At 36.1% G+C, this 15,372-nt stretch overlaps 1 protein-coding gene across 1 annotated transcript; it reads left to right on the top strand.

The window, feature by feature from the left end:
* Positions 1–1,457: 1,457 nt before the first annotated feature.
* On the top strand, positions 1,458–14,963 carry LOC306880600 (estrogen-related receptor gamma-like). The gene is made up of 7 exons (XM_079434227.1): positions 1,458–1,646; positions 4,019–4,395; positions 4,932–5,048; positions 6,014–6,118; positions 8,000–8,182; positions 11,419–11,688; positions 12,731–14,963. The coding sequence occupies exons 1-7, from the start codon at positions 1,588–1,590 to the stop codon at positions 12,973–12,975; spliced, it is 1,356 nt and encodes a 451-aa protein (XP_079290353.1). The 5' UTR covers positions 1,458–1,587; the 3' UTR covers positions 12,976–14,963.
* The last annotated feature ends 409 nt before the right edge of the window (positions 14,964–15,372 follow it).

Raw genomic sequence — 15,372 nt, 5'->3', positions numbered from 1 at the left:
AAGCACTATATAATTGCACTATATATCATTGCAATTAGTAGCAGAATTTTATTTTATTAATAATCTCTACACATTTTCTGCTATTTATATGCAAGTAAAGCTTTCTTTACACTACTTTACAAAGACGCAGCTGTTTAGTTCACAAGATGTTAACTGATGGACTGGAGTGGTGTGGTTTATTGTGATGTTTTATCAGCTGTTTGGACTCTCATTCTGACGGCACCCATTCAGATCCATTGTTGAGCAATGATACATTTCTCCAAATCTGTTCTCATTAGGAAACAAACTCATCTACATTTTGGATGGCCTAAAGGTGAGCATTTTCAGCAAATGTTTATTTTTGGGTGAAATATTCCTTAAAGATGCCAGATACGATGTTTGCTCATTAGAGTGCAACCTGGTAAAGGTGCCTAAATAAAGTTGTGCTCTCATGCAGCGTCCAGGATGGCTGCTATATGGGTTATAACATGTTTTAAAAGACACCATTGCCATGGAGGTATTTGCTCTTTGTGATTTCACCTGATGTTATGAACTGAGATCTGTAATGCAGTGGTCAGACCTGTCTGTCTGATCTGGGTGTAGTTGAGATCTGGAGGGATGAGGAGGATGTTTAATGAGGAGCGTTTCCTGCTGTGTAGTCTGCAATGACAATGATGATGGTGAGAGAGTTGCAGAATCGAGTAAATGTCGGACTTAGACACAGAAAGCGTTGAGATCTCCTTTTGTTTTTCAGCTCAGTGTATGTTTGCTCTCGGCACATGAGTGGACAGAGGCTTTTCCAGCTAATCCCACTGAAAACACTGTCTGTTTACCTCCTGCATAATGGAGGCTTTCTCATTTCAAACACAAAGTTACACTTGATCTCGCATAAACACGTTATTGTTTCTTGAAAGTTTGCTGAGTATTATGCTAATTACCTGTGCAGGAGATGATGCCTTGTTTTAAACGCAATTTCAAAGACAAGAATTGCAATAATCTTTATAGTGGGAATCTTTATGTAGACACTTTGATAGTTTTTGATACTTTTAGGCTATGTATGGCGTATCCCCTTACCACAGTAGCCTACCATGGTTTTACTGGAAGTGAAGTAGGCTATACATGATGCATAGTGTTCATCAAAGTACCATGGTATTACCATCTGATATCGTCATTGTGCATGTTTCTAAGCCTATATAACGGGTTTAGTAGCTGGTTAGAAAATAAAACACTCACTGTCTACACTAAAATTTCTATCTTAGCTTCATCAACGACAGTGTTTTAGTTTTGTCGCGTTCCTCGCGATTAGACATGATTCATGTCGTGTGTTTTCGATTTTTTTCTTTCATTTAATTCTCAACCCGAAGCACCACCTTCTCACCTGAGCAAGCTTTATGAATATTCATTAGAGCGCGCCCCCATTGGTCGATTATCTGCTGACGTTGGCATAGGGGCGGGAACAACGCGAAACGTGTTTTCAATATCCATAAGCAGCCTTGCTGGGGTTTAAGCGTTTGCCCTGCAGTGGTGAGAAGAAACAGACGAAAAGAAGAGAGAGATTTAGTGTTTTTCACAGTTTTCTCAGGTTATGGTTTCATTCCTAGCTGTCTAATGGATCTAGTGCAGTTTTTTCACCCGGAGTCTTTTTCCTTCCCTTCTGAACAGAACAAGTAAGTAGCCTAACTTAAAAATGTATTAACTTAATTTGGCCATAATTAGGCTTTTATATGTACTATAATATTGTACTTCATTTGCTTTACTGGAACTTTGTTATATATATTTTTATCAATATGAAATATTGTAATTATAGGCCACTGTATAGCAAAATATAGCAAATAAATTAACAAAATGGCTATAATGTTGTTGGACTGATTAAAGGAGATCTCATATTTATTTACATTATGTAGTAAGAATTATTTTGGTGGAAACTATGCTTACTATGATACATTTTTGTGGGGGACATGAGTAACAAGTCAAGTCACCTTTATTTATATAGCGCTTTTAATAATACAGATTGTGTCAAAACACCTAACAGTATCAAATCAGAGGATAGAGTGTCAGTAATGTATAAAAATAAGATTAAACACTCAATTTTCAGTTAAGGCATTTCATTATTGAATTCAGAGAGAGAACTTACTCATGACATGTATTTGATTTATTCTATTGATTTATAATAAGAGAAAGATGTGTATGTTGGAACGTGACAGAGAGTAAAACTTTATGTACATAAGAAATGTTTTTTTGATTTGATCCCTAGGTAGATATTCAGTTCAAGATTGATCAGTTATATAATTTGACTATAAAAGATAAAATAGTAGATGGAATAAACATGTTTTTCCATAAATATGCAACTTATTATTATATTAATAATAAATATTTTTAGATGCATATTCCACTTGCAACCTGTCCATCATCAGACTATGCTCAGATAACTATAAAGTTTCCAACTAAAATAATACAATATGAGAACCTGTTTTCCTCAAAGACTTTTTATTCTTTAGCCTGTTGGTTTCTGGGTTCTTAAAAGCAACCTTGTCCTCAAGTATTTTTTATTTTTAGAAACCATCATGCTTTAAGGGACCCAGAAATCAATATGCTGATTGGAAGAACATGTACCATTAACTATTGATCAATCTTCATTTTGAACAGAGTAAATGATTACTGAAAGGAATGCAGTTAGTGATCTACACCACGCTTTGAAAGAGCTGAGAAACTATGGAAAAATCACAACTATAATCCTACTGTATATTTACGTAAGAATTGAGGCATAAGCACACGTTCTGGCAGCATTCACCGACCGTCTTACAGCAATAGGATTTGAAGTAATTCTTCTGGATCCCAGACAAAAACCCTGATGGGCTTTAGGATCACGTTACTGGCCGCTGTGTGTGTGTGAGTGAGATGAAGTGATAAAACAGGTGTGTTCAGGCGCTGTGTGTGCTGTAAACATCAATTCTGACATAGTGGGAAATATAGTTGTGCTGATAAAAAGAAAAAACGCTAATTTGCTGTTCTGTCAGATTGGAGCTCCTTTCAGGGATTCATGCACTGTGAAACAAATCCTGGTAAATTTATAGTAAGTGGTTACAGGTTCATCTAAATTGTCTTTCCATGAACCATAAAAATACAAACATTGTAAACACAAACAACTTGTAGAGCATGCACAGCGTGACCTGCACAAGGACAAAACACCATCAGGCTGATACACGTGATGTTAAAATAGTGCTTTTACGGCTATTAGTTTTAATGCTGTTTAAACATTAAACAAACAAGAGTTCGGGGTTGGTAAGATTTTTTTAATGATTTTGAAAGAAGTCTTTTATGCTCACTAAGGCTGCATATACAGTAATCATGGGAAATATTATTACAATTTAAATAATGAAATGCCATCATTACTCCAGTCTTCAGTGTCACACGATCCTTCAGAAATCATTCTGATATGCTGCTCAAGAAACATGTCAAACGATCAAGGTTGAAAACAGTAAACAATGCAGACAATCCATTTTTTTTCATTCTTTGAAAAAAATTAAGTAAAAAAAAAGAACAGCATTTATTTGAAAAAAAAAAATAGTCTGTAACATTTTAAATATCTCTATTTTTTGGGGCAATTTAATGTGTCCAAAAATAAATAAATAAAATAGTTAAATAAATACAAATAAAATTAAATCTAACCCCCAAAAATATTGAAAAATATTTTGTGTTATAAAAAAATAATAATTTGCCATAAAATCTTAAATAAAATAACAATAATTCACTATGAAATGTATTTTCTTTAATGTGGAGTTTGAATATAAATTATAATTTTGTACTGTATTATGCAGTAAAATTAAAGGAATATTTTTAGATCATTTATAAGGCTAAAGATTTTAAAGTTTTTTATTTAATTTGCTTACAGTTAACATGTTTTTACTGCAGCATTTTACCTCTTTAATGATAATAATAATAATAATATGTGTAATAATAATCAAATTTAGTGTAAAGATAATGCAGGCATGAATTTGTCTCCTTTTCTTAACTCTCATTATTCTCTTGATTGCCAAAGCTTTCTGGACATGATGTCGATCGATGGACACTGTCCTGCCTACATCAAGACGGAGCCATCAAGCCCTTCGTCCCTGTCGGACAGTCTGACCCAGCTCAGTCCCGCGGCATCGTCGGACACTGGGAGCAGCTACAGTTCAGTAACTAAAGGGAACCCGACAGGTCTGGACTCTCCCGCTTCATACCCTGCGGCTGAGGCGGCTCTTAGGCCTCCCGGCGCCCCCTGCAGGCTGCTGAAGGAAACGCAGAAGAGCGGATACGGGCTGAGCTCGGGCCCCAAACGCCTGTGTCTCGTGTGTGGAGACGTTGCATCTGGTTTTCACTATGGAGTGGCTTCCTGCGAGGCCTGCAAAGCATTCTTCAAACGCACCATTCAAGGTCAGGACACCAATCAGATGTGTGTTTGTGTGTCCATCCTTCAGTGTTATTTACTGTTATTGGTTTTGTTAATATTTTGAATTACATGTGATATTTTCTGTTTTTATTTTTAAGTTTTAGACTTTTTCTTGTGTCATTTTAGTGTTTAGTGTTTTTATTAAGTTTTAGTTATTTTGTACCTCATCTTAAACTAAACAAAAACAATGCTGCCTTGGCATCTAGCTGAAATAAAATTATAAATTATATTCTTGAGCAGCAAATCAGTATATTAGAATGATTTCTGAAGGCTCATGTGATACTGAAGACTGGAGTAATGATGCTGAAAATTCAGCTTTGCATCACAGGAATAAATTACATTTTGAAATAGATTGTAATAGTATTTCCAAAAATGACAGATTTTACTGTATCTTGTTATAAAACAAATGCAGCTTATCTAGTTAGTTGCACAGGGGGAAAGTGTGTCTGTGTGTGTTTGGTACACAGTTTTTGCTAGAGGAATATTTTGATGGTAATGATGGTCTGTTTGTCTCTGTCAGGAAATATCGAGTACAGTTGTTCGGTCAGCAGAGACTGTGAGATCACTAAACGGAGGAGGAAGTCCTGTCAGGCCTGCCGCTTCACTAAGTGTCTGTCTGTGGGAATGCTGCGAGAAGGTGAGAGTGTGTGTGTGTGTGTGTGTGTGTGCACGTTTATGTGGTTTATGAGGACACAAATTTGTATAATGACATGGGTATGACAGAGGTATTACAATATGAAGGTGGTTTATGAGGACACTGCCTATGTCCCGTAATTCAAAAGGCTTAAAAAACATACTAAATGGTGTTTTTTTTTTTTTATCTAAAAATGCACAAAGTCTCCTGTGAGGGCTAAGTTTAGGTGTAGGGTTGGTGTAGGGCAATAGCACACACAGTTTGTTCAGTATAAAAACCATTACGCCTATGGAGAGTCCCCATAAACCACAAAAACCAACATGTGTGTGTGTGTGTGTGTGTGTGTGTGTTATTGAATCTCACAAAAACATCACATTTCTCGGCAGAATCCAAAGAAAATGAAGCCTGATTTACTTTATTATTTTTAGAACATTTGTCATATGTTTAAATTGTTTTCAAAAATATATTGTGGGTGTAAATGTGCTTAATTGTCATAAAATCCTAACTAGAATTTTAATTTTTTGCATTTTATTTTTGCCATGTTCTTGACAGGTTTTTGTGAGATTCGCTACATGCAGTGCAATAAATAACATGATTGACACTCTATGCAGGTTCTCTTGATTTGTTTTGCTATGAAAGTGTCTGAGATTAAGCACACATGTATCATGGGCTTCTTAAATATGCAGCTGTACTCAAGTGCTTTCACAAACACAACCGTAAAAATAATAATTATACGCAGTCAGCAAACAGACAAAGACTGTTATATTAGTGCAGGTGTGGAGTCGCATTATTGCTGGCCTGATTTTATTTCAGTGCACCTGCTTTTTTAAAAGTGCTGCCAAAAATGTATAAAAGCCAGTTTCCTGTTTCATGCAGCTGTTTATTTCAGTCAAGCTCTTCTTTTTTTTACATAATGAGCAAGTTGTTTTTCTCATCCCAGAATCTATCTATATGTGTGTGTGACTCAGGTGTGCGTTTGGACCGGGTGCGAGGAGGACGGCAGAAATATAAGAGGAGAATCGACTCTGATTCCAGCGTCTTCTTCGGTGTACAGCAATCTCACAGAAAACAGCGTAAGAATCACACTGCACCTCAGCCAGATACATCGGCATCTTAGTATATGTGGCCAGGATTTCTAAATTGACTAAAATGTCCTGGCCATATTGTCCTAAAGAGTGCAACAGTCAGGTTCTGGAAAATAAAAATGTCATTAATTTTCTCCATAGGGAAATAGATTTTTAACGATAACCTTTAAAAATAGACCTACTGTGCGCTCCGAGGTTATTACTTGATGGTGTATGCTTTTGTTGAAGCCATCAGTTTGCATTATTTCAACATGTTTTAAATAATTGTGTTTAACGGTGGAATTCCTGGTTTAAAAAAAATAAAAACTACCTTACCCATGATGCTGTAAAGAAAGTTCCACCAATCATAGAGTCGCAGAGAGCAAACTGCATCAAACAAGTGCTGAGCTCCGCCCACTTCCATTAAGCACCATTAATAATATAATTAAGTCTATATATATATATATATATATATATATATATATATATATATATATATATATATACATTTATTTCATCATGAGATTTTTCGCCCACTTTCAATTGTTTTACTTCAATGATAGGTTAGAATTTTGTGAATTTTTTGAGTGAAAGATCAAAAGGATAAACACTGCAGATTTATTTTCACAGCCGCCTTTGTTCATATTTATTAAGGGTGCCAATATTAGTGGAGGGCACAGTATGTTTGTATATATATATATATATATGTGTGTGTGTGTGTATCTGTATGTGTGTGTGTGTGTATATATGTGTATTTATATATATATATCTGTATATATGTGTGTGTGTGTATATATGTGTGTGTGTATATATATATATCTGTATATATGTGTGTGTGTGTGTGTGTGTGTGTATATGTGTATTTATATATATGTGTGTGTATATGTGTGTGTGTGTGTGTGTATATGTGTATTTATATATATATCTGTATATATGTGTGTGTGTGTATATATATATCTGTATATATGTGTGTGTGTGTGTGTGTGTGTGTATATGTGTATTTATATATATGTGTGTGTATATGTGTGTGTGTGTGTATATCTGTATTTATATATATATCTGTATATGTGTGTGTGTGTATATATGTGTGTGTGTGTGTGTATATATATATCTGTATGTGTGTGTGTGTGTGTGTGTGTGTGTGTGTGTATATGTGTATTTATATATATATATATCTGTATATATGTGTGTGTGTGTGTGTGTGTGTATATGTGTGTATATATATATCTGTATGTGTGTGTGTGTGTGTGTGCACGCTTATTTTGCAATAAACTTAATATATTATGTTTATATATAATTTATATACAATCAACTACTTTTATTTTTATATTTCTCTTATAGTTTATTTTTCTTATGTTTCTCCATCATTTTTAATGTCATTTGCAATGGCTCATGGGATTGTAGTTCTTTCCCTCATTAATGGCGATAAGTAGACAGTCATGTAGCTTTGACTTTTCGTCTTTTTGTTTTAAGACGTTTTTTGCTTCAAATAAAAGTTTTTAGATTCTCCTCTTAGCTGGTTGGCTTGGTTAATTGCTTATAGCACTTTTTTAAAATCCCAATGGGAAAAATGAATGGAAAAAATACTTCTGGAACCAGCGGTGCTGAAAAAGTGGCCGGGAATAATGTACCCTATTCATACTTGCTGAAGGTAATGAATGAAAATTTGTTTGATAGCATGCAGGCATTGTACATCGTACAATCGTAGCTTGTGAGAAGGCGGGATCTACAGAGAACGAGCAAAGTAATGAGGACTAGAGCATGTCAGCAGGAAAACAAAGCCAAAACCTGGTCATTTTTGGCAGTTTAGAAATCCGTCCAGGACATGTCTGGGAAAAAGGATGTATGGTCGCCCTATATGTGTTAATATTCTATGTTTCTTTCTGTTAGCGTCCTGCAGCACTCAGGGGGAGAATAAGGTGGTGACCCTGCTGTTGGGGGCGGAGCCAGAGAAGGTGTGTGCCATGCCTGACCCCGCCCTCCCCGACAGTGACATCAAAGCCCTAACAACCCTGTGTGACCTCACCGACAGAGAGCTGGTGCTCAACATCAGCTGGGCCAAACACATACCAGGTACTAACAGACCAAAGAGACTTTAATCACACACACACACACACACACACACACACGCGCGCGCACATTATCTGCTATTTGTTTTGGATACACAGAGAAAAAGTGCTGTTAGTTCGGATGTGTTTCTGTGTAGCCTAACAACACACACACAGATTCTGTGACACTGGAATGTCAGATGCATTAGATGTTTTTAGAGGAATTTGATTATGAAATGTCTTCCTGTACTCAAGACATCGGTTCTTTTAGCAGCTCTAAACACCTCAGTGAGGATTTTTCATAGACTTCTATCATCATTAAATCTTGTATATTTTCTACATACCAACTCTAATGTTTGCTTTATTAATCAATAATTTTTTCAAGGACGTCCTCTCTCATTGTCCTCGAGATTTCATCAGATTTCGCTCACTTTTACAACTATATCTCAGTATCTACACATACACACAGAGAACTGGCCAGCACCTGTTTTTGTGTTGATACTGACCTCTGTTGTAATGCTTACAAAACAAACCACAAAACCAGGTGTGTGTGTGATTCTCCATAACATGTGAGTGACTGATTATATGTCATAGCTTTGTGCTCTAGATTACAGTATTTGGTAAATAAACACAATTTGTCTCATTTGAGAGAATGTGAGTGAATATTTCAAATTTATCTGCTTGAGGACATACAACAGACTTCTGTTTTTTTTTTTTTATATAAAAGGTCAATCATATGACGACAAAAAATATGTCATGAAATGCAAAAAAATCTAAATTTTTTAGGTTTCAAGTAACACAATTTCTAAACATTCTTAAAATAAGATACATTCACTTGGGAAATAAATTGTACAAAAAATAATACTTTTCATTTTAGAAAATTTGTGCAAGGACCATTCAGCCCTTTTAAATGTAAAAAAATCAGTATATAAAACTAGGAACATATTGTCAGGTCTATACTTTAAAACAAAAAAAGTAGTTTCCAATTGGAGAGTAGCGCACACACACATTTTATATTATACATTATTATATATTAAAATAATATTTATTTATATATATTTAATATAATACATATTTATATATTTTAACAACTTACATTTTTATTTTAGATTAATCTTTATTTTTAACGACACAAAAAATTTAAACTTTTTTTTGGTTAGCTCACTTATGCAAACAGTTTTGTACCCAAAGTATAACAAATGCTTGTGTGTATGTGTGTGTCATCCAGATAAATTCTATGTTGCGAGGACCAAATGTCCTCAAACCTGAAATTTTTGACGTTATAAATCATACTAAATAGCGTTTTTGAAAAATGTAAAAATGAAAGTTTTCTGTGAGGCTTATGTTTAGGGTTAGAATGCACAGCTTGTACAGTATAAAAAGCATTATGTCTATGGAAAGTCCCCACAAAACATAAACCAACGTGTGTTTTACATACACAGAAGCAGTTGTGTGTGTTCATGTCAACAGTGTGTGACAGCAGCATTGTCTTTCCCCGACATCTGAAGCAGGAAGTACAATAGAAGGGGACATTGCTGATTTAAATGGCTCTGGGGTTGTTTTATTTGCGTTGTTTGAGTGTGACAAGGGCCCTTTGATTCCGTTAACACGTTTCACAGACGTCGATACGGACGCATCTCCGGAGCTCAGCGTTTACGGCAGCGCTGCTTCATTCAGCCTGCGATCGATCAGCGCCGAGATCCAATCAGCTAATGAATGTCACTCAGGAGGAGAGCCAGCGAGAGATACGAGCCATTACGGCCTCTGATAAACATCAGTGATGGCTGCTCTCCTCCCTCGCCACACCAAACTAATCACTGGCTTTTTAATTAAGTGTGAGAGAACGTGAATGAGAGCGATTCGTCCGTCATTGATGCTGTTCTTCAGGGACAAACCTCTGTCACCTAACAGAGGTCAGAGTCCAGTGTCAAATTAGCTCTAAAATTAGGTGGGTTTTATCTGTCACATTTAAAGGTTTCATCTGGATCTGATACACAACTTAGAAGATAGCACCTTTTGTTTGAACCCAGCCATTTCTCATGTTACCAAAAGTATTGGAGCATGTGACTGACAGGTGTGTTTTGTTGCCCTAGTGTGTCCTATTAATTGATTATTCAAACAATAAACAGCACTGAATGTCTGCGCTCAGTTTCAGATCCGTGCAGACTGCATTTATAGTTAGTTAGACGTGTAACCAACATGAAAACCAGAGAGGTGTCTATGGGTGAAAAAAGAGCAATTGTGAAGCTGAGAGAAGATGAAAATGAATCAAACCATTGCACAAACACTGGCAATAGCAAGTACAACCATTCAGAATCTCCTGAGGAAGAAAGAAACCACTGGTGTACTAAGTAACACACCTCAAACGGGTAGATCAAGGAAGTTTGGAGAAAGAAAGGATCTGCTCATGATCCCAAACATAAAAGCTCATCTGAAACACAGGGTACACAGGTGTACATTATAGTACACATTACACAAGTAATGTAATGGCTTGGGCTTTCATCGCTTCTTCTGGGACAGGCTCGTTAATCTTCATTAATGATGTAACACATGATGGCAGCAGCAAAATTAACTCAGAAGTCTACAGAAATATTTTGTCTGACAATTTACAGAAAGATGCAACCAAACTGATTGGGAGATCCTTCATCATGCAGCAAGATAATGACCCAAAACATAGTGCCAAAACAACAAAGGAGTTCATCAGGGGCAAGAAGTGGAAGGTTTTAGACTGGCCAAGTCAATCTCCACACTTAAACCCTGTAGAGTATGCATTTTACCTGCTAAAGAAGAGACTGAAGGGAGTAACCCCCCAAAACTGAAAGAGGCTGCGGTGAAAGTCTGGAAAAGCATCACAAAAGAAGAATGCAAAAGTTTGGTGATGTCAATGGGTCACAGGCTTGATGCAGTTATTGAAAGCAAAGGATTTGCAACTAAATATGAAGTCTTTTTCACTTTAATCTATATTAATTCTATCTGTTCCAATACTTTTGGTAACATGAAAAATGGGGGGGTTCAAACAAAAGGTACTATCTTCTAAGTTGTGTATCAGATCCAGATGAAAATACCTGTAAATAAAAGCTGAAATGTTAATCTCTCCTCTCATATTCATCTTTTGATGTCAAACCCAAATGTTTTCAGTCTACAGCAAAAATAAAGGAATTGGCCTTACTGTTCCAATACTTTTGGAGGGCACTGTACGTGGATCATACGTTGTTTTTTAAAGAGATAGTTATCTGATCAGTCACTCCATCACTCCTGCAGGTTTCTCCAGCCTCTGTCTGCCCGATCAGATGAGTCTCCTGCAGAGCGCGTGGATGGAGATCCTCATCCTGCGTGTGGCTTTCCGCTCACTGCCCTGCGAGGACAAGCTGGTGTTTGCGGAGGATTACATCATGGATGCTGAACAGGCCAAATCAGCAGGTCTGCTCGAGCTCCACAAGGCCATATTACAGCTGGTGCGCAGGTACAGATCCATGAGGCTGGAGAGAGAAGAGTTTGTCACTCTGAAAGCCATCGCTCTTGCCAACTCAGGTAAAGATACAGATACTTGCACAGAACAACTCTGCATGGACTACTTAAAGGAATAGTTCAAAATAGCCTTGACGCTGGCATGGTGTTAAAAAGTAAATAAATAACAGAAAGGAATGGTTCACTTAAAAATGGATGTTTCTGGAATTCTACTCGCCCTCAGGCCATCTAAGATGTAGATGAGTTTGTTTCTTCATGGGAACAGATTTGAAGAAATGTATCATTACATCACTTGCTCACCAATGGATCCTCTGCAGAGAATGGGTGCCGTCAGAATGAGAGTCCAAACAGCTGATAAAAAACATCACCTTAATCCACACCACTCCAGTCCATTAATTATGTCTTATGAAGTGAAAAGTTGCATGTTCCTAAAAAAACAAATCCATAATTAAGGTGAAAATACGAGTCCTCTATCCATAATAATGCTTCCTCCAGTGAAAAAGTCATCTTGTCTGAATCAGGAGAGGAATATGCACAGACCAGGCACAAATTAAAACAGTCCAAAAAAAGTCCTAAACAAATATGTTAGTGGGTTTTGAAGTGAAAATACATCAGGAGATGGGCATTTTCACTGGATGAAGTGTTATTACGGATTATGGACTGGACTTTTTGGCCAGAAGTTTTAAGCTTAAACATCTTGATTGATTTGTTTCTTACAAACATGCAGCTGTTCACTTAACAAGACATTAATTGATGGACTGGAGTGGTGTGGATTATTGTGATGTTTTTATCAGCTGTTTGGACTCTCATTCTGACGGCACCCATTCACTGCAGAGGATCCATTGGTGAGCAAGTGATGTAATGTTACATTTATTCAAATCTGTTCCCATGAAGAAACAAACTCATCTACATCTTGGATGGCCTGAATTTGAGCAAATTTTCATTTTTGTGTGAACTATTCTTTTAAATGAATGTCAGTGCAAAAATGGCTGATAGCAACTTTAACACATGCGTTATTTACAGTCAATATTTTTTAATGAATTGCAGCAAAAGCATTCAGAATTCAGAGACCTGATTGACCTGATGTTTTGATTCCCTCTCTCAGACTCGATGCATATAGAGGACGTGGAGGCCGTTCAGGGTCTGCAGGACTCTCTCCATGAAGCTCTTCTAGATTACGAGTGTGTCCATCACAGGGAAGACCCTCGACGGACGGGGAAACTCATCATGACCCTTCCGCTCCTCCGCCAGACCTCCGCCAAAGCCGTGAGGCACTTCTGCAGCATCAAGCAGGACGGACGCGTCCCAATGCACAAACTCTTCCTGGAACTTCTGGAGGCAAATGTCTGATCCTTTACCTGATTGGACCGTCAAACAGAGGTGACACGCCCCTCCTGCACACGATTGGATGAAGGATTATTCATGAATCCAGGGAAAACAACAGGCGCTTGTCATTGTCATGACATATAACAATAATACAGGATATTCTCAGACAAATACAGTTTGTTTCATATAGCTGAGGATGATAGATAACTAAAAAATGAAGCATCAAATATACAATACTGTTCAAAAGGACATTTTAGGAATTAGTTTTAAGAAATTTATTCAGCAAGGATGCATTAAATTGATCAAAAGTGACAGTAAAGACATTTATAAGGCTACAAAAGATTTATATGTCTGTTCTTTTGAACTTTTTATTCATCAAAGAATCCAAAATGTGTTATGGTTTCCAGAACATCTGTTTTCAACATAATAAGAAATGTTTCTTGAGCAGCAAATCAGCATATTGATTTCTTAAGGATCATGTGACACTGAAATAGTGTTGCTGAAAATTCAGCGTTGATCACAGGAATAAATTAGATTTTTAAATATATTCAGATACAAACCAGTTATTTTAAATTGTAATAATATTTCACAATATTACAGATTTTGCTGTATTTTTGATCAAATAAATGCAGCCTTGGTGAGCAGAAAATACTTTTTTCAAAAACAAATCGTACCGAGCCCAAACATTTATGAGTGCTGGATGTGAATAAATATCGTTAAATTATTGGAGAAACTACATCTCAGTCTTGAAGGTGTTCACTGCATTTTATTTATCAAGTTAAGTTATTCGAGACTTATTTTTAAAAACATTTTCAGTTTTCATAAGAGCTTTATCATAGTAGAGAGCATCAGCCTTGCCAAATAATCGTAGTCAGTAATTGCTCTCCTCACACAGATATGAAGAAAAAAGTGTTAACAACATCTACTACAGAATTTAAGTTAAAAGGGCCCAGAGATACAGTCTATAGACAGAAAAAAACGTATAAGTGTAGCTACATCATTCACCTGATTAGCATAATAGATAATGGACTAATGAAGGATTTGTTTTTGTCTCCAGATGCTTATTTAGATCTGCACAACTAAAGCTGATTGCAGCTTTTATTTATTCCATAATTGCCATGTTTTACCACAGGAAACTTTTAGCTCACCAAACTGGAAGGTTCTTGCGCCATAGCAATATTTGTTCTCAGCCATTCACGGAGATGTGAAAGTATCTTTTTGGTGCAATTCTGACTTTTTTTTTCAGAATTGCATGACATTAGCTTGCAGTTGCATGTGGAAAAGTCTGAATTGCAAAGTATAAACTCGCAATTCTGAGAAGTCGGTACTGCAAGATATAAACTTGCAAAAGTAGTGACTTTCTCAAAATCGGACTGTATAACTTGAAATTGCGAGTTTATTTTTCATAATTCTGAGAAGTATAAACCTATAAATATCACGTAATTTTGACTTTATTTCACAGAATTGCGTCTTTTTATCTTGCAGTTCTTTTTTTGTGAGCAGTGTTGGGAAAAGTTACTTTTGCATTACTTTCACGTTACTTTTTAAATATGAGCAGGGCTTGATTGTTTGTTTGTAATATAAGAAGTTCTATTTATAGTAAATGTAAAAGCCCTTTCACACCAAAAAGTGTAATGAATAAACCTCAGGCTGAAGGAAAAGTAAATTTACATCTGTACAGTAGAACGCAGGAGAAGGTTCAACACTCTTCAGCATAATTTAATGTTATTCATTAAATATGAATAACAGAGCAGACTGATCTCTACTGTGTGATAGTCACATCTGGCACGTTCTTCCTTCAGTCTCTGAGGAATTCTGCCTCTGTTATTTACTGTTCTGTGTGTGTTTTTCACTATTTCTGCTTGTGAAGGTTTGTGGATGTTGTACGACACTTAATTTTGTCTCCTCATTATCTGTTTGATTATATGCAATAACTTTTTTTTAAATAAATGTCAAAAATGACAAATACGTTCAACAATAATGCATTAAACAGTGGACTTCACTTTCATTCTGACACTGACTTGAGATGTTTTTCCAGCAGGAATGAAAACACTTCTGTTTGGAGAGCAAACACCGGTCAGGGTTATATTCACAAAAATCAAACTGATTATTCAGCCTATGAGCTGCATCACATTAATTTGTGTTCAAACACAAAATGTCAAATTATATGATTTATTTGTAGATTATGGAAGTCTGATTGTTTTCTTTTGAAATGAAGTACTGCATGACAAATATAAATAAACATACACAAGCATATATTTGACTTCAAACGCCGAGATTAGTGAATATTCATGTACCGTAAAATGAATTGAAGTAAATAATTACTTTGTGTTAGATATCATGGATCCGGTGTGTTTTGGCTATGCGCCATGGATTTAATAAGAGTATTTTAGGTGGTTACAAGGGTATTCTGGGTAGTTA

The sequence above is a fragment of the Barbus barbus genome, assembly GCF_936440315.1.
Source record: "Barbus barbus genome assembly, chromosome: 14".
NCBI classification, from domain to species: domain Eukaryota; kingdom Metazoa; phylum Chordata; class Actinopteri; order Cypriniformes; family Cyprinidae; genus Barbus; species Barbus barbus.
This window is presented reverse-complemented; position numbering and strand designations above follow the sequence as displayed.